Source organism: Photinus pyralis, unplaced genomic scaffold (genome assembly GCF_008802855.1).
Source record: "Photinus pyralis isolate 1611_PpyrPB1 unplaced genomic scaffold, Ppyr1.3 Ppyr1.4_LG2, whole genome shotgun sequence".
Classification (NCBI taxonomy): domain Eukaryota; kingdom Metazoa; phylum Arthropoda; class Insecta; order Coleoptera; family Lampyridae; genus Photinus; species Photinus pyralis.
The window spans coordinates 48,532,249-48,552,633 of NW_022170403.1; the positions used below are offsets into that span (position 1 = coordinate 48,532,249).

The window sequence follows — 20,385 nt, forward strand, 5'->3', positions numbered from 1 at the left end:
ATAATAATAATATATAATTTATTCTCCATAAAACAAAATCAAAACTCTACAAATAACACGAATAAAAACAGGAAAAGGGACTGCATTCAGTGCCGAGAGACCCTGTTCTTCCATACAGCCCCAATCCAACGTATTATTACATTTCAAAAAATTATTCTAATAAATAAATGCACGATCACTAATAACACTAAATTATTTCCAACCTCAAAAGTTTCATCTACTGTCTCGCACTTTATTGCAGCTTACTCAGCTGCAGTAGTAATCTTACTTGCACTTTGGAGCCATGAACCGAAAGAGTTTTAATGGACGGTGGTAACGAATTATAAACTTTACAAGCATTATGTGAAAAAGATCTGCGGAAATAAACTGTTTTGTGTATAGGGACCGTCAACAAGCCCCTATGACGTAAGTTTAAACTATGTACATTAGTGCGGAACAGTAATCGTTCAGCCAGGTAGGGTGGCGTCGCAGTAGTGATGACTTTATGATAAGAACTGATGAGTGCAATGTCCTCCGCTTTGACATATTAAGCCAACCAGCTTCCTTAATTTTAGGAGAAACATGTTCACTGCGTCTGATTCCGTATATAAACCGTAAACATGAGTTTTGCACCTTTTGTATTCTTGAAGCTGTATGTGAATCAATACACGCTCCATATACGACATCTCCAAAGTTAAAATGAGATAACACGAGGGAATCACACAAATGTATTTTAGTTGCAGTTGTCAGAACATGCCTACTGGGATATAATTGCTTTAATACAGAAAAGGATTTTCGTACGCACCCGTTAATGTGGGCAGTGAACCTCAAGTTAGTATCCAGGCACATCCCCAAGTTTCTAGCCTCGCAACTTATAGGTAGTTCCAAATTATTAATTTTAACCTTAACAGTGGATAATGCATTGCTTCTCATTAATTTTCGACCAAACAACATCACAGTAGACTTATCTGCATTTAAATGTAAATTATGTTTCATAGCGGTAGCTGCTAATTTGCTAAGTTCATTATTTATTATTTTAGTAGCAGAATCAATATGCTCCGGAGGGAACGAATAATAAACTTGGGTGTCATCAGCATACAACAGGTATTTACATTTTTCTAGAACTAGACAAATATTAGTAGAGTAAATAACATACAACAATGGGCCCAATATGGAGCCCTGAGGAACACCATAGCGAACGTCAGCCCAGAATGACTTTATACCGTTTACAACAACGCGTTGCCTTCTACCATGCAGATAAGATGTAATAAGTTGACATGCGGAAAGATCAAATCCGAGATGGAACAAAATGGTAACTAAAAGAGTGTGGTCAATCGTATCGAATGCCTTTGAAAAGTCTAACATAACAAGAACAGTAAGCAGGCCGTCATCGGTTGCTCGAATAATGTCATCAGTTAATTTAAGAATTGCTGTGGCGCAACTATGATTTTTCCTAAACCCTGATTGAAAACGTGATATTAACTGGAATTTCTCGATATGATTACACATTTGAGCTTTCATTACCTTCTCAAGTACTTTGGAAAGAGCCGGAAGAATACTAATAGGCCTCAAGTCTTTAAAACACTGAGCATTCTTGTTTTTCGGAAGAGGGAGGATATGCGCATCCTTCCACTGAATAGGGAATGTATCAGTAAGAATACATTGGTTAATAATATGCGTAACGTGAGGGACTATAAACGGCCAACACAACTTTATCATTTCAATTCCAACATCATCTGCTCCTATAGATTTAGATTTTATTTCATTTATAAATTTATGGACGACAGTTTCATTTACTGGCACAAATTTGAGTTGGTCAGAAACTTTTGGATGGACGCCCGAGTATTCTGTAAATGATGTTGTGTGCAGCGGTTGTGTAGCTTGAGGAATGGAGTTGACGAAAAAGTTATTAAGGTCATTTGGTTTATTGAGATGTTGAGGTATACTAGAGTTACTTCTTTTATAAATATCTAGATCTTTAACAGCCTTCCATAACGCAGTGCTGTTATTATTGCTCAAAACATGATTTAAGTATGCCCTTTTTTCGTGTTTGATGGCTTGATTCAGGAGATTTCTCATTGTTTTATAATACTCCCAATGTGAAGCTCTTTTCGAAGATTTATAGCGAATGTATGCCTTGTCACGCAACCGCATCATAAGTCTGATGTTATCCGTAAGCCACGGTGCCTTAGGTTTCCTAAATGTTACAGTCTTGAGAAGAAAGTATTGATCAAATAAATTAAGAAGATTCTGAGTTAGGAACGTAACTTTATCATTGACGTCCGTTAGAGTGTACAAATCACCCCATGGAAACTCTTTTAAAGCAATATCAAAATAAATAAATTTTGTATCAATGTCAAAGTAATCTCGAAATGTGATAGTACGGGGTAGAATGGATTGTAGTTCAGTCAATATGGAGCATGTAATGAACTCATGATCTGAGAAGTTATGCGAAGGTTTAGTTTCACAAGACAAAACTTTGGACGAATCAGACACAAGAATATGATCAATTAAGGTTGAAGCTTTAGCAGAAATACGGGTTGGTTCCTTAACCATTTGCTCAAATCCTAGAGATTCCAACATAGAACAGTATAATGTTGTATCATAGCTATCATATTTAAACATTTAATATTTAAGCATATTTAATTTGTTGCAAACAACTGGAGCATACGAATAACAATACTGTGACAAGGTTTGTTCACGACGGACTAACAAACTTCTTTTTACCTGACCCAGTTCCTAGTGAGAAAATATTATTAATGGGCTAAATCGTGTCGCTGAAACTGTAAGAGAGCAGTTTCCATTAATTATACATTGATTAAAACTGGTAAAACAATATTTCTCAAATCCCCACTGAGAAGAAAGATTGCCAAACATGCCTCTGCCACCGGAACCTGTATTAACACGATGGGGAACATGGATTGATGCTGCTTGTTACTATGCAGACAATATTTAAAATTTTTTCAAACTTGTGATGGAATTTATCCGCAACTTCCTCAGTAGCAGTGAGTGAATGTCAAACTTTATAAAAAATAAAAAACTTCAACAAGATTTGGCATATTTCAAAACAAACTTTGCATTCATTAGTAAAAGTAGGTATAAACAATCTGGAATCTCAAAATTTGACACTAGTTGAGGGAATAGAAATTATAGAAGAATTTGAAAATAAAATGTTAAATGTGCGAGGCTCGATTGGCGAATTAATTAATAAGAAATTAAAGGAAGTACTACAAAAAAATGAGGGATTTTCTACCCTAAGAAAAATAGCAAGGATAATGAAAAGGGAACATGTTGAAGTTTACATTGATCCTCATTTGATTTCTTAATTAAAATATGCGCCAATCACAAGTGTAGACGTTGAAAGAAGTTTTTCACACTATAAACAGATTTTAAGTGAAAAAAGAACCAAATTTACTATGGACAATCTGAAAAAACATATAATTATTAGTTTCTTTAAAAGTGAAGATTAACTGCAATATTTGTTTATGTTTTCGTTCTTAGAAATTATTTTAATACTTAGGTTTTTGTTTACAATTTTTATATTTAGTACCTACGATTAATGTTTTTCTTAAGAAATATTTTTTGTTTAAATTATAGAATCAATTTGTTTCGTTTTTAAATGTTAATTTTATGTACCTATGCTTATCTATGCAAATATAAAAATATTAAACGTGAATATAGTACAAAACCGCTATAAAGCATATTTTGCTTTAAAGTGCATATGTTGAGCATATTTTGCATGATTTTTAAGCATAAATATGCACATATTTTGTGTTTTTTTGTACATATAAATCCTAACTCTAGTCATATTTTAGGAAGACTATTGAATGGAATATTCTCTTAACGGGCGCAAATTGTTTTCATCAACTTGGAAATGTTCGAATATGAACACCTTAAGTAAGCTAACTTCTTATTTCCTTTTAGATTTTAAAAAGCAACCTAAAACAAGATTATCGATGAGGGTCTAATGTTGCATTGTACCAAATCAATACATCTTAATTGAACCATCATCGTCTCTTTTAAAATGTCACTTAACATAAAAGGGAGGAACTGTACGTAAACTGAAAAGAGCATTGTGCGTACGGAGAATATTCCCGATTCAAAATATAAATTTCAAGTTTTATTATTGTTAGTCCCGCATTACGTTCATGATTTATGCATGAAACCACTTTTGGCTTCCCTTTAGTGACGACCGTATAGTAATATTCTTTAACTTATCTAGTGGTCACGTACGTTCGGAATTGAATGTCCTTTATAAACTTGTGTAGCATCCCGATGTCCTTATTTTACTTTTCGCTTATATCCCAATTTGGAAACATTTTATGAATTATTGCAAAGGAATTTATGCCCGCACACATTTATTGGTCAGGGTTAACCTCTTATACTGCGATAAATTCATTCCAATTTTACCGTTGACGTGGTTCATCGAGAACAGCGAAAATGAAGAAATGCGGATAGTTTAAAGCAGTGGTGGCCAAATTTTGCAATTGTGAGGTGTACTTCTGTTCATAAAAAATCTTGCGATCGTAGTAAGCTGGAATTTACAAGAGAGAAATAAAATCCCGTGCAATAAGTTGGGAGAAACTATTTAGTAAACAATGATTTCAAAACTAGAAATGTTTTCGTGATAACTCCTGATATCCCCGTCTAACACCTCTAGAGTGCGGGGCTCTGAAATTTTAATATTACGCGCACAGAGCCAGTCTCGTTTATATTTGATTCACCCGGCCTCGTATTTATGCTAACTGGCGGGCGTTGTCCCACAAAATCGCTGACGGACCAGTTCCGTCCCGATATTTAAGTGACCTTCATATAGCCCAGGCACTTTAGATAAAAAAATGCCCTAAATTTGACAAAATTAGTAACTAGCGGATTTTTGGTGGGGTGTTACTATATGCTAAGGTTAAGTATTTTCTGGAAGTTTCCCTTACTTACCCCCCCCCCCCCCCCACGCTTGCTTCACCCGGTACAGCGATAGAAAGAGCCTGTGACCGGAAAGTAATGAAATAGCTATTGTGCTCCATCTATGGCACCGATTTTGGTGGTTGTGGTCTTAAATTGTTCAACATGACAGTGGTTGTGCTTAATAATAACCACTGCAATAATCCACAATATTTTGAGGTGTTTTATTTGAAATTTTATGTAAATTTTAACAAGTTTTTAACCACCAATTCAATAAATAATTAAAGCGCTTTCAGAGCGGCTAAAATGAAGAACTTTGTTACAATTTCGCATCGTTAACATCCGTATCATCCTGCAGAGGATGCGATCGATGCATTGGCGCAATAATAATGTCTATCACACTGGCCTTTATAATCATATGTATAATTAAATGAAAAAGCTTGTCAGGGGCTTGGTGCCGGGGTGACTTGCTCGTGAATCCCCATTCTGTGGGTGTTAGTGGTTTCCAAGTCAGTGTTGTACCTGAACCTTTACTTTTTAGTAGTTGGTTTAACGAAAAACATTTTCGAAGAACACTCCGTTTAAGTGATCATAAGCGCGAATAAATCCGCATCCTTCGCAACTACGGCAACTTGGTCTAAAGTGGTCGCCTTGATTACGACTGTCACAATGAAGGTGTCTGCGTCTTGATTTACCTGTATGTCCACACAGCGAGATCTTCTGCTTTCCTCAGAGGCGTTCTTGCTCGTTTATAAGCCATACCCGTCAAATACTGTAGCATTTCAAAATTCGGCTGACCATAGTGTGTCAGTACGTATTGGACATACGAATGGCAAATATCCCGGTTCGCTAGGTCACCACCAAACTCCTTTCCTGAGAAGGAATCTTACGCCGACAACGTATTGCACTTTGTAGGTCGGTGGACTATCAGTGTATGCAGCATTTATAGTTTCCTCTAACTCTGACTTTGTTGTTTTCCTCTTGTAAGGCCCCTCAAACAACGATGGTGCGGCTTCGGAACGAGCTAATACGAGATATTCCGTATGGTCCTCTGGAAATTTCGACATGCAAGTGATTCTCATAAAAAGTTGATAAGGGTCTACACGTGTCTCCTTGTCTGTGATTTTTAATGTGCCGTTTACGACGCGATGTTCAGTGGTTTACCTCGGTTTTACCACCGGCACGTTAGTAAAGGAGATATTTCAGTGGGGTCACGAATGACAACCGACTCCTTTGACGGAAATACACGTCTTGAAGCACCAGGATCAAGGAATCAAACATCAAACAAAATCTCAATGATGTCGGTCTGTCGCTCTGTCGGTCCGTCTGTAGGTAGTCTCATTTCCGGCTAAACGGCTGAACTGATTGGACTCAAATTTGGTACACATATTCTTACACATAAATGGGTAGAATTGCGCATACGCAGGTGTGTGAGTGGTATCTGTGCTAGGCACTGCAATTTTTTTATGTTTCATTGTAACGTGACAAAAATTACCAAACATGAAACATGATAAAGAAAACAGTTTAAATGCCATGAATTGTTGTAGTGGTTATTCTTGAGCATAACCACTACTATTCTGAACAATTTAAGTCCACAACCACCAAACCTGTGCCGGAGATGGAGCGCAATAGCGATATTATTGTATTCGCTTAAGACTTTTTTATCGCTCTACCGGTTGAAGCAAGCGGATGAGATGAGGGGAACTTTCAGAAAATACTTACCTTATCACACACTAACAACTCACCAAAAATCAGATAGTTACTGATTTTGTCTATTTTTTAACCTAAAGTGCCTGGGCTGATAACCTTCATTAATATACAGTAAACTATTTCTATTTGCATAACAATGTTCAACCTTAGTAAATTCATTTAATAACTGGGCAGGTACGACATCTTCGGTAGCGTACCGGAGGCGTCTGTTCTCACTTTCACTTGAATGACCAAAGCATGTTTATGTACGACTGCTTGATAATGCGGTGATTACAGTCGCAATTAGTGCGGACCCGGACAGTTTGGCGCGGCCTCTTTGGCGCGGCCACTTGGGCGCGGCTCCTTTGGCGCCGGGACACTTCGGCGCTGGGACACCTCGGCGCCGGGACACCTCGGCGCCGGGACACTTCGGCGCGGGGACACTTTGGCGCAGAAACATGTGGGTTGTGAGGGAGACATTTAGGCAGCATGAATGTTTAGCACTCGGCATTGCACAATGTGCACAATGAGGTGGATATGAAGATTATTCCTACGCTACTGGTTGAAAGTGTGCAAAACTTTTTCCTTTTGGACTTTCTTTTACTTTCATAATAATGCAAGTAATCGCCTTTGAAGTAGAAAGTGCTCTTCAGTTATTTGTTGATGTTTAGTAGGTATATCGCCTGTCCAAACAAAACAATAGCATGATTCATATCTGCCCCAGAATAGGCACATTTAATCCATTTAAGACATAGTAACTATAAACGACCTCCAGATATCACTGCTATGCACAGCAAATAAAAGCAACTTATAACAAGGAATAAGCTACTAAAGGAAAGTGGCTAGTCATTTTGCACGCAAAAGGTACCTATTTAATTATCACGAATAAACATATGTACCTACATAAATATATGTTACAAAAAACTTAATGTAATTCATAATTGTGCGCAATCCCACGCAGAAATTCAAGTATATTATCATTATTGTAGTTTAAAATAAGTCTGGAAATACGGTTATCAATTTCCCTATATTTGCGTTTTTTTGGTGATGGTTGATGACCAGCAAGGAGTTGTTCATAGCGAACGTCCCTTGCAATCTGAATTTTTCTTAAGGCAACAATGAATTTCCAAATGGTTGGATGCTCCATTCCCAATTCTATTGTAAGCCTACGGTGCGCTGCTTCGGCGTAATTGTTCGTACGATCTTCGCCGTCTAACACTCTTTGATGCAGATTCCATGTCTCTGGTCCGAACAGGGCTGGACGCCTGCCAAGCCCTCTACGATTTCTGCGACCGATGTAATTGTCCTCAAACCAATCTACCAAGGGTTGCAAATCATCGGGAAGAGCTTCCGAAATAGCATCAAGGGCGTTTTCCAGGTCGTTTATTGGAACAAAGGCCAACGCGGGTACCATTTTTGCGCGCAAGGAGAAATTAGCATCATTATTGTAGTTTTGAATCAATCCTAATTCACAAATTTTTTTCTTTACGTTGTGAGTTAGGTGGTAATAGCAACCGAATATATTTGCATCGGGAAAGCATCCTTGAAATGCAGTAATGGCGGCTGCTTCAAAATCGCAGGAATACGATCGAGGTTGAAAGTTGGGCTCTAATTCTATTAATGCTCGAAACAATCTCACGTACGTAGCGCCCTGTTTATTTGGCAGAAGGGCATATATGATTGGATGCACTCCACCATGAAGTCGTCCAAGTATAGTATAAATTTGCGAAAACAAATGTGGAGCTGTTTTGAAGGTGCCGTCGCCATAGAAGGTATCACTGCTACGTAAAATGTGTAAATTCTGTCGACGACCAAAAATCAATATCCTCATTTCTTCCGGTCCACTGTCATATAACAAAAAATTTTCTTCTATTCCATTGTCAAATGCATACATTTTGAATTCATCTGGAATTTGTAGCGTTTGCAAATTCAGTGGTGCTGGAGGGGCTGCATTAACTTCATTTCTCTTGCGTCTTACAGTTTTCTTGAGAGCTCCCAGTTGTGGAAGAGAAGCCTAGAATGCACGAGTGTTGTATTACAAAACAGCTAATAATTAATATCATGGCTTAGGATTTTTATGCATTTGAAAGTGCATGATTGTAATTGCATACGGGTGTTCATTTTAAAACTTCCCACCACGGATTTATCGAAAACCACTGATTAAAAGAAAAAACTCCGAGACACGTCAAAAGATTTGTCTAGGGGGACAACTTTTTAACAAAAAACTACTTCACCCCCTTTCAGCCTTTGTCCCTCAGGGTCATTCCCTTACAAATTTTAAATGACAAGTGGTATCGAGTGAGAGCTTGTTTGAAAGGTCTTTCGAAGTCCTTTCTTTTGACGTTTGATTTTTTAAAATCGGTCGATTTATTTAAGTAAAAATTTTTCTAATTTTCTCCAAAACGAACGACCGATTTTAAAAAATCAAATGTCAAAATAAAGGACTTCGAAAGACCTTCTGTCACTTTTCTGTATATATACGTAAACTTAACTTTACAGAAATATATGAAGTGATTCCATTTTTTACTAATCAAAGAAAAAACTTCTTTCAAATTTTTCAAGATAAAAATCCATATTTACTCACAGCAGGCACATTTACAATTTAAAAAAATGTATGTCCTTATATACTGTACCTAATGCGTTTAAATTTGACTAACAAATAGTTTCGGTAGGGTTTTATATTTTTTCTTTGATTAGTGTAATGGGCGTCTTACACTAACATTTAAAAACAAAACCTACCATTGCTGCTTGAGATATTCCGGTGATGCACTCGTTGATAACTTGTGAAGTACATTCTTGGGTGTTCACAGCACGTGCCTTGATACGGGTAACAATTTCAGCTGCTTCAATGCTTGACGCAGAAGCATCGTGATTATGTACATTGAGCAATTTAACCACCTCGTTGTTCCTTGTATGTAATCTCGCCTTACATTCATCTTTATTGGTGCACCTCCAAAATGATGTTAGGCCGTCTTTACTTAGCTTATCAAATGTGTATGAAAAACCGTCAGACACAAATTTGTTTCTCCCGCGTACTGATATAATTTCGCGCTCGCGATTCATGTCTAATTATCACAAAACAAAAAAGAGTTTAAAAAGAACCTGAGGAGATCAATCGACAGTATTCTACAACTGCTACAAGGAACACACAAAAGTTGCAAACAGAGTCGAACGGGAAACTAAGGCAGATAATCAGGGTAGGTTTAAGAATGAGTCAGTATAGGTAATACAGGTTTTTCCCAGAGACTTGTTATAACTAGACCGCGCGTAACGTAGATTTTACTATAAACGCCTGTTGTCAAGATACGATAGGCAACCAACTGTTCATCGCGGGGCAGACGTACGTCCTGCAGCTTGCTTTAGCCATGTTTATTCTAAATTTTAGTAGCAAAAAAAGATAACATATAGCTGTTAACTATTTTAATCGAATTTGTTGGTATTTTATTTGAACTAAATTGGTATATAACTGCCTTACTCCAGTCCTAATTTGATTTATATGTGTATTTTGGTGGTGAACACGTATGGGAAAATATACTCTTAAAACTAAAGATGTAAGTAGTAAGATATGATTATTTAGCGGATTTTGATTCAATATAATGCCTATCCAAAAACCCAAATTGTAACTGTAACTGTTATTTATTTTTCTAAGACTGCTGATAACCATTTTGTTTACAACGCGGTGTGGTGTGGATTGAATGAATAACCTGAACACATTTTCAGCAATTTGGCAAATTTTTAATGCATCGTTTGATCCGTACAACAATCCTCCCTTTAAACTTTTATTCGTGGAAAATCAGCATATTATTTAAAAATTTATCGACAGAGTAAATGTTGATACGCACAAGTTAACCTAAGTTTATTGGTTTATTCTCAACAGAAATTTATCTGTTCACTAATTCGAGCTAATCACGAGAATGATTAATGAACGGAACATCTAAAATAACAGCTTATTTCATTATATTGCATAAATCATCTCAGCGATTTTGCCCCGCAGTGCATTGTGTGTGGCATACTGTGTCGACAACACCTTAGATACGTTAAGCGCAGTCTAGTTATAGCAAGTCTCTGGTTTTTCCTAATTACCACAGTCGGTCCTAATGGTGTAAATATTTTTATTTGTCGGCAAGTAAACAATAGAATATTTAACAATACCAGAAATGTGCACCTTCTGCTTATTTTGACACATTTATTACCTACGGTGGTGTATATCTTAAAGAACTTATGTCCCTTGGCCGTTTGCACCGGCAAATTTAAGCGGAGCTTAGCATAAGCATAGATTAAAATCCATGGCAACCCGTTGCGACAATGGTCGCCGTGGGTTTTTAACGACGCTTAAGCTAAGCTTTGTCGGTGCAAACGGTCATAACAGAAGTAAGTAAACTATTTGTGTGTCAGGTAAATTTCATCTAATTGTATATCATCAATAACGATTAGGTTTTTATATGTGTATAAATTTCTGGCGCCAAACTGCCTCGGTGCCAAAATGTCCCGGCGCCAAAGTGTCCCGGTGCCAAAATGTCCCGGCGCCAAAGTGTCCCGGCGCCAAAATGTCCCGGCGCCAAACTGTCCCGGCGCCAAAGCGGCCGCGCCAAAGCGGCCGCGCCAAAGTGGCGGCGCCGAAGTGGCCGCGCCAAAATGTCCTAGACCGCAATTAGTGGCCATAATTTGCAATATTATGGCCTAGTCCATAATGATAAAGTAAAACGGCCGCCTGTCAATGTGACAGTCGTGCTTAGGTGTCAATCCAAGGTAAATTCAAGTATTTTAGAAATACTTGACAAATGCTTGACATCTGTTGTCAATTTTATCGTTTATTGAATTCCATGAAAATTTCATTTTTAAGGGTTGTTGCAGTCGTACATAATGGTTTGTATATATCGCGTCCATAAATAGGCTTTATGGGGACTCGCCTTGTTTATTTGTGCCTAGCTCGCAAGCTCGCTCGGCTAAATAAACGGCTCGTCCATAAAGACCCAGTTTATGTACTTGATATATAAATGGCTATTATGCACACAACCATTGTAATGCACTATGAAAAAAGCAGCCTTAGTAAATTCAGAAACTTTTTTGGCGCTGGCTCTTAGACTAAAAGTAGGTATATGGCTATTGGCGCTGCTAGTAGCGTGGTACCACCGCCTTCACACAACGGTGGCACCAAATTCAAATGACGAGTAATTATTAACTTGCATTGTAACTGTAAGAGTTACAAAACTAAGGTAAACTATATATTATTTATCCCTATCGTAAATATTATAATACCGTACTTAAAATGAATAGGACCAATTCATTTAAAGCAGAACGATGAATGTATTGTCAGAAATGTATCATATGGGCACAAAGACATCGTGGAAAAAATAGCATCGCATATATATGATAAATTAAGTCTCGAAATGAGTACTACATATCTCTGACAAATTCGTAAGAATACAAACTAGAAATGTCGAGCGGAAGCTGCCATTCTTGGTGATTACCTACATTTATCTTCAAATTTAAGAAAATTAGAAATGCAAAATTTTAAGCACAATCTCATGAAAATAAATTTTGCGTAGCGCAGCTATTTCCTCGAAACATATTTACATAAAGAAATAAAATGCCGCTGGTATAAATGAAATAAAAAATTCACCGAGAGTAGCAAACAGAATTGCGTAGGTAACCTAGATACCATTTTTATTCCCATACATCTTTCTACCGCAAAATTATTGTGCAATTGCTGCCAGTTTAATTTGTAATTCGTTTTGCAAATTACTAAAATAAGTTGCGAATGTAGGTACATACTTTTAACGCAAACCTTAGTGACTATATAATGGTGAAATAACATATACCACTCTTTGTATTTTACATGGATAAATAATAAGATAACGTTGTAGCGAAAAATATGACAAATGTTGTATTCGCTAGATGCGGACAAAAACCATTAAGCAACCCTCATAACGTTACACATACACACATTAAGAAACGAATAACGAAAGCCTCAAAACCATTGAATAAAAACACTATTATTCAACGCTCAAAACTGAACAGGTTGTTTATGAAAACATACTTTCTCTCACGAAAAAAATCAAAACTATTTTCTGATTGTCCTAGACACCAATTTGACTCGTCCGTCCGTAGTTCCGGTTCCGACCGTCCGTTTAATCGTTGAGCGTTATAACTCAAAAACGCTTTGATGTGTAAGGCTCAAATTTGGTACCTACATCGCTTTCGATACTTTGCGTGGGTTGGTTTAGGTACTAAATTTGGTTAAGAAAAAATTCGAGAATTTAATTTCATGCAATTTCCAGGGCCATAGAATTCTTAAGTATTACATTTACTGATTTGATTGAGAACACTAACTCGATGACGATGACGATACTTTTTTCGTTTGATGCCATAATTGTAGGGACTTATCAACTACCACTTCTGAATAACTTCGTTTTTTAATAGGTATAGCGATTCGAAGCACTTTTCTCCTATTCAATTTCGTATGATTCTCTAATAATACGTGTTGGTCATTGAACTATAATTAAACTGGAACGCGCGCTTCGTCGACCAACGCGATCCGAGAGAGAGGGCCACAAGGGGGATCTTTGTCCTACTCTCGCGCATGCATAGAGCAGTCTATTTGATATGTTTTGAATTTATATTAATGATCAGTTCCCCAATGAGTGACAGTGATAGAAATCCCCCTTGCACTATCTCTCTCGGCGCGCTACGTTTCTCAGAGACCGGCAGTGCGCGTTCCAGTTTAATTATAGTTCAGTGGTGTTGGTTGTGGTTGCTAGAGAAACTATTTCCATGCCAATTTCTATCAACACGGTTAATCCAGTTCAATCATCGTAACCCTTCATTGCAGATGAAGTAAGTGGAAAATAAAAAATAAAAACAAGTTAAAAAGTCGACGCACAAGTGCGGACGACGATAACTCATTTTTCACACGTAGATTAGTATCTTGCCCCTGCCTGATACGGTAGCTTTTTTGCAGCATTCCCAAAGACATTGCCCAAAACAGAATGAGCACAGTTAGTTCTTGCACATAAAGGCTCTGAAACTACGGGAAGAGCACAAAATTTAGTTCCTGTGAACCACAGCAACGGACAGAAGGACAAAAACGCTCGTAACCCCTTAATTTACTACGAGTGAACGCATAATAGTACTCGGCACTGATTGGCCACGGAAACGAAGACTGAGATTTAGGGTTGAAATGGCCTACGGTTTACACAACCAACTTTGGAGGTTCGATAGCCTCACTGACAGAATTCTCAGCTAGTTTAGTATATGAATAGCTACTTGCGTAATTGGCAAACTGAATTCCAATAATTGACGTTATCTGAATGTCTAATTTCATATTTGATTGATTGTAAAATGAACCTTTTTATTTTGTCGATTTCTACGGTTTTGAAAAATGGAAAATTATAACTAAAAGTATGAACACATGCAGTATTTCTTTTTCTAAAAAAACGTATTTAGACTTTTGCTCTAAAATAATTAGGGGAGCTAGTAATTGACTATAAGGAAATTACCATTGAAATCCCTATGCTGCGTCGCGCTAGGCACCACCCGGTATATTAATACTAAATCACTTCATTCGGTCCCGGTTTCACGGCCTCCAAGTTTGAAGCGACGGAAAATGCATCTCTAGATGTCCTGATAAATAAATATTAGAGGACTGGTAGTTTTTACTGACATAGCAAAGACCTTTCACAGGGCAGGTATGATCACCTACCATTTGACCTCTAGAACGAATCCTGTCGGTCAAGTTAACAACTTTGCTTCAACGATTAATTTCGTAGTGAACTGGATATAGAAGGAAATTTCTAGTGCTTTTCGTGATGAGGATAACGAAATGAAATATACACAAACAAAGATTATTATCAAATACAAAAAATACAATGAAAAAAAAACTAATGTGACTGCCCTGGCTTATTGCATGTAGCATATAGGTTAACTGTGCAAAATTTGAACCAAATCGGTCCAAGCGTTTGACAGTTATCGTGTTCACGGACGGACAGACGGACACCATCGCCTCCCCTATAAAGCTTGCATCGCTTTGCCTTAATAAATGGAAACTTGTTGTTTAATGGCCAAAAAACCAAGACGGGCCCTGGTAAAATAGTCCATTCACGATGAATTGATGAGCGACGAGTAAATTGTTTCTGGCAGTTGTTGATGGACGACGACGAAATTCTTAGTTCAAATTTTTGGCGACCAACGAACAAACGAACGAATTGATGACTTTGGTGGCTGTGCAGCACACAATTCGACGCAGCAAACTCTTCTCGAATACCTATTTGGTCGCGCATGTATGATTTGCTGCCCACTTGGCTATACGTAATTGTTTTGGAATATATGTTTTTGATATTTTTTCCATACTTACTGGTAAAGGATTCAAGAAAAGCATTCGTATTTACAAAAAAACAGTTTCAGGTTTGTTTGGATTAACTACTACTTATTTCCTTAACCGCAAATAAACACAGGAAAGGAAAACATATTTTATTTATTGTACAGTTAAGTAGGTACATCTTATACTGACGTTCTTTGTATCTCGCCTAAATATTAAATGCCTCCCCTATTGTTACTGAACGCCCTTGTAAATTACAATGGAAACAATCGATAGAAGCACTTTAAATATTTTGTCTTCATTGAACCTTTCCTCAAATTTATTCAACATCGCTCAACGTCCAACCAAAACCCTAATCGAATTCTGTTAAAAAAAATTGATGCGATAAACAGCGTACCTAAACATCCACCATAGAAGGATATTAAACATTCGTAGCAAGTTAGAAATGTCTCTAGTTTTAGATTCAAATGCAGATGTGGGAGTAATATGTGAGCAATAGAGTGTTAAATTATGTAAAGCACTTTTGTAAGGAGACGTATTACTATTGTTAAAATTCCAAAGAATAATCCACCCATTATATTAAAGCTACGAATGAATGGTTCTTTCCCAGATCATTTGAAATTTTTTTGTTTATAACGAGATCTGGCATTATTATTCTAGTTTACTTTACATCCTTATTTGTCGAAAAAAACTAATAGAAATTTTCATTGTCGTACGCCTGGTCGTTTTGTTTGAAATGTCTTTGTATTTTTATCAAGTTGCTTCATCCTGCGCCACAATCAATAAACCCATAAAGAGCGTTTAAAAAAACGGAACAGCACCTCGGTGTGACCCCACGGAGTCAATGGATTTGACCCATTTTTAACTGGCTCGTTACATGTGGTATATAATATGATAACTGTGCAAAGTTTGAACCAAATCGGTCCAAGCGTTTGACAGTTATCGTGTTCACGGACAGACGGAGAGACGGGCACCATCGACTCCCCTATAAAGCTTGCATCGCTTTACTCTGCCGCTTAATAAATAGTCTGTATGATTTTAATAGTGAATTTCACAGACAAATAAATCAATTTACCTTAGTTTTTAAACAACAAAGTAATTTTGACAGTTTACATTAGATCGACACTGACATTAGTTAATTGGCGTTTAAGATACAAAGATTCAAAATGTTTATAAGAAGAGTGTTTGCGTTGTTTATACAACTACCCAACAAAAGTTCTGCACAATTTTTAGTTAAGAGAAGCATACCCATAGTTCAACAGAATAGGATACTTTCAAAAGTAGTGAATTCAAAAATTGGTGAACAACAAACTCAGATTTCAGGTTACCTAACCGAAAGTCCACTAATTTCATCCCATCTCAACGGAGATGGTACCGCTGCTAACCGAGAGGCCGCGTGGAGAACAATTAAGTACACTTTGTTACTGAGCGCGACAGCAGTTTTAGGTACAGGAATCTATTTAGTTGTCAAATTTGGAAAACCACAAGCAGCTGAAAATGGTCTACTTATTCCAGACGAATTTTATGCTCAACCCACCCCACTGCAATACATCCGAAGAGCTTTGAAGGTGTTGGAAGGGTATGTGCGTTTAATTAGCGAACCGTCTAGGGAAAAGCTTCTGCCCGACGAATTAAATCCTCCATACTATCAACCGCCTTTTACACTAGTTTTAGAGCTCACCGATGTACTGGTCCACCCTGACTGGACGTACCAAACTGGGTGGAGGTTTAAAAAACGCCCAGGGGTCGAATATCTTTTGGAAACCTTAAGCGGTTTGTACGAAATTGTGATATACACAGCTGAACAGGGAATGACGGTATTTCCGATCGTGGAAGCGCTAGATCCAAAGAACTTGATAATGTACAAATTAGTGCGAGATGCAACTAACTTTGTGGACGGCGCCCATGTTAAAGATTTGAACAAATTAAACAGAGATCTTAGCAGAGTTATAGTAGTTGACTGGAACGCAAACTCCGCCAAATTTCACCCAGATAACGTGTTCCAAATTCCCCGATGGGATGGTAATGATAACGACACGTCCTTGATCGATTTGACAGCATTATTAGTTACAATAGCGCACTCCGGTGTTGAGGACGTTAGAGAAGTGATCAACTACTACAAAGATTTTGATGACGGTCTTGCGGCATTTAGAGAAAAACGGAACGCCATTTTGGAAGACCAGGATCTGCGTCCAAATACGCCATCCGAGAGCCCAATTCAGAAACTCTCCAAGAACCTCTTCGCCAAACAGCACAAACTTCTGTAAGAACATTCTGAAGTGAGGTATATAAATGAAATAGGCGTTTATTTAGGTAAAAAATCTATCTGTAAGGACTTTTCATAACGTTGCTCTTTATTATTATAACCAATTTCGTTGATTGTAGTTTCTTTTTTCATCATATGATCCTTTCATATTTGCCATTTGTGTTGAATGGAGGGTAGTTATTGAGTTAACAAGTCCTAACAAGCCCTTTCAATAATCAAAGTAAAACCACCGGCAGCTTGGAAACGATCGATACACACATAGAGACGGTAAGCTCGGTTCAGCTCTGACTGACAAGGTTAAGAAAGTTCATTCCTAGGTTCATTCGATACACTTTGATTTTTAATTTTGTACTTAGTCTGGAACGTTCGGAGACAAACCTGTCCTCCCCAACTTTATATCAAACAAAGGAAGTAATTACAATTGGATTGTATCGAAAACCAGTATGTAATCAAAAGTTATATCAAGGAGTGGTTGAAAATAAAAAAAAGTTTTTAAACTACAGTTCACAATGGCCTTGTTGGGCTCAAGAAGGGCGCGTTCTGCTTAATCTGTAACAGATAACAACACAAACAAACAAACGAGAGGAGTAGTGAATAGCGCGTAAAACAAGTAATGTAACTAAAAATTCACAGATTTCGCGATCCATGCAACCATCGGCTTCATACCCTTACAAAACATAAGCATTTCCAATGAGTAGATATACTATACCGAACCTGAACCACTTCCAGTTCGCTCTTCCTCAGGTGGTGACCTTGGGACCTTGGGTCAAGGTCACGTGGCAGGGATCTTGATAATTGGCCAAGGTGGAAGTTGAGTAACACGTGGGCGGTGATTTTGGAAATCAGTTCGCGGTGAAAGTCGCGTGTCACGTGGGCGGTGGCGGCGACATCATTTTCAATGTCATCCGAGATCCTTGACTCCATTAATTTTCAAGGTCATCCGAGGTCATTTCCAATGCCATCAGAGGCCACTAACCTCATACATGTACAAGGTCATCCGTGGTCATTGCCCCCTCCTAAAAGTTCAAGGTCATGCGAGGTCGTTGGCCCCGTTTTGTTGCGGTGTCAAATTACATTTTCACGATCATCCGAGCTCATTGTCCCAATGTTAAATTACATGTTCGAGGCCTTCTCTGGTAAATAACCCCAATGGTAGTGTTAATTATCTTCAATGTCATCTAAGTTCAATAACCTCAATTGTGGTGTCAAAATCAATTTGCAATGTCATCCAAGGTCAATGGGGTCGTTTTTGTATTATAAAATTACAATTTCAATGGCATACAAGGTCAATGACTGCATTTTTATGTGGTCGAATTACATTCTCGAGGTCATTCGAGGACAATGAATTCACTTGTGGTATAAAATTACATTTTCAAAGTCAGAGGTCAATACCCTTTATTTGTGGTGTCCAATTACTTTCTCGAGGTAATCCAAGGTCAATGAACCTATGTTTGTATGTATCAAATAACATTTTCAAGAGCATACAAGCACCATGTTTTGCAGTGTCAAATTACATGCAAGAGGTTATCAAAAGTCAAAGACTTCTTTATGTAGTGTCTAATTAATCTCTCACGGTTATCCAAGATCAATGAACCCATTTTTTCCGTGTCAAATTATATTATCAAGGTCATCTGAGGTCACTGGCCTCATTTTTAATGTGTCTCTAATTACACCCTTAAAGTCAGCCAAAGTCAATGGCCTCATTTTTATTTGGTATATAATTACATTCTCAAGGTCATCGGTAAAATTGTAAATGATCTCGATAACTTCAAAAACTAATTTACAAAAAACAACGGTGCTAATATCGTTGTAACAATGCTAATCTGAAGGATGCAATGTAATCAAAATAACAGGAATGATTTTTCGTAGTAATCATCAGAAAGTAACGTAGACAAAATCGGATCTCGGAAGGCATATTCTGGTGGCGACACAATAGTCCAGTCAATGTATCATACTCCCTTGCATCAGATGTGTCATTTCTATTTGTTAGGCTGAGTATCGATGTCAAAAATCCAAGTTTTCGACATCCAAAGACCTGTGCGAGCAACGCAGCACTCGAAAATACGGCATTTTTCTATTTTCTTTAGGTTTTGGGTAGTTTTAGTTCTGAAGGATATATATTTTAAAGCAATTACTCTCGTATACTTTTTTAACTAGACAAAATTTGTGACAATTAAAGCCCTTAACCGGCTCTGTAAGTCTAATAGTTTTGGAGATACAGCGTTTCAAAAATTCGTAAATACTTCAGTTTTAATCAAATTTGCCTTTTCTTCGCATAAAAACCTCATAAACATTTTTATAATTTTGTTCGTTTGGGGAGACTTTGTGGTGAGGAGTCTCCATAAATCCGTACAGAAGGAGCTAGAATGCTGATATCCTCTGGATCCTCAGCTTGTCCCATGATAAGAAAGTTGTCATCATCTTCTTCTTCAGCAAGATCCACTACCTGTTGCATGGGTTGCGAAATTTGTGATTTTTTTCCTTTTGCCTGACCTTGCTCGACAAGAGACACAGATTATTATAGATCTGTGACAGTAGCAGAAAACTTACTCGCAACACTGTGGTTTGAATAAGGCATCATATAAACATGGATATTTTTCCACTAAAAGACAAGAATCAATATTTAATTTGCTTTCATTATCCGCAATTTTTAGCGCTTCTTCAACAACAAGTTTATTACGACCTACGACAATTCATCGTGCAAATTTGGTAAGTTTAGTTTCTGCGAAAAAAACGCAAATTTTGATAAAACTTAAAACTAATAAAATTACCAATATTTGAAGCGCCGTGACTCGGAAACTATTAGACTTGCGGAGATCGTTAAATTGTCTAGTTCAAAAAAGTATACGACAATAATTGCATTAAAATCGGTCCTTCAGGAGTAAAACTTACAAAAACCAAAAAATGGTGTGTCGCTCGCACGGGTCTTTCAATGTCCAAAACTTGGATTTTTCACATCCATATTCGTCCTAAAAATTTAAAAGAAAAAATAGAGATGACATATCTGATGCACGGAATGCCCATTTTTTGGTCTAATTTGACTGTACTAGTTGGTTAAAACGAATTTTAGTCTCAACGACAAGTCCAAGGTTTCTACCCTCATCCACGACCGGAAGCACAATACCGATATATTTATGGCAAGGTCAGGTTTAAATCTGGCAATCATCTTAAACCTGCCAAACAACATAACAGATGATTTATTGTAATTATAATTATATATATATTATAATTA

The 20,385-nt window shown here is 37.4% G+C and overlaps 2 protein-coding genes across 2 annotated transcripts; one reads left to right on the plus strand and one right to left on the minus strand.

The window, feature by feature from the left end:
• Window positions 1-5,462: 5,462 nt before the first annotated feature.
• Window positions 5,463-9,830, minus strand: LOC116164068. The gene is made up of 4 exons (XM_031478196.1): window positions 9,310-9,830; window positions 7,741-8,584; window positions 5,772-5,932; window positions 5,463-5,576 (listed from the first exon to the last, which is right to left on the minus strand). Exons 1-4 carry the CDS (start codon window positions 9,631-9,633, stop codon window positions 5,463-5,465), a joined length of 1,443 nt encoding a protein of 480 aa, XP_031334056.1. The 5' UTR covers window positions 9,634-9,830.
• Window positions 9,831-16,047: 6,217 nt separating this feature from the next.
• Window positions 16,048-17,154, plus strand: LOC116164069 (mitochondrial import inner membrane translocase subunit TIM50-C-like). Its single transcript, XM_031478197.1, has one exon. The coding sequence runs from the start codon at window positions 16,054-16,056 to the stop codon at window positions 17,152-17,154; it is 1,101 nt and encodes a 366-aa protein (XP_031334057.1). The 5' UTR covers window positions 16,048-16,053.
• Window positions 17,155-20,385: the final 3,231 nt, after the last annotated feature.

Bases quoted from the DNA above. Each gene is read 5' to 3' on its own strand.
- LOC116164068 (XM_031478196.1), bottom strand. From the start codon at position 9,633: ATGAATCGCGAGCGCGAAATTATATCAGTACGCGGGAGAAACAAATTT. The intron at 5,933-7,740 runs GTAGGCTTACAA...CGAAATTTCCAG, and splicing joins TTACGCCGAAGCAGCGCACC to AGGACCATACGGAATATCTC. The intron at 5,577-5,771 runs GTAAGATTCCTT...GTGGACATACAG, and splicing joins AAGTGCAATACGTTGTCGGC to GTAAATCAAGACGCAGACAC.
- LOC116164069 (XM_031478197.1), top strand. From the start codon at position 16,054: ATGTTTATAAGAAGAGTGTTTGCGTTGTTTATACAACTACCCAACAAA.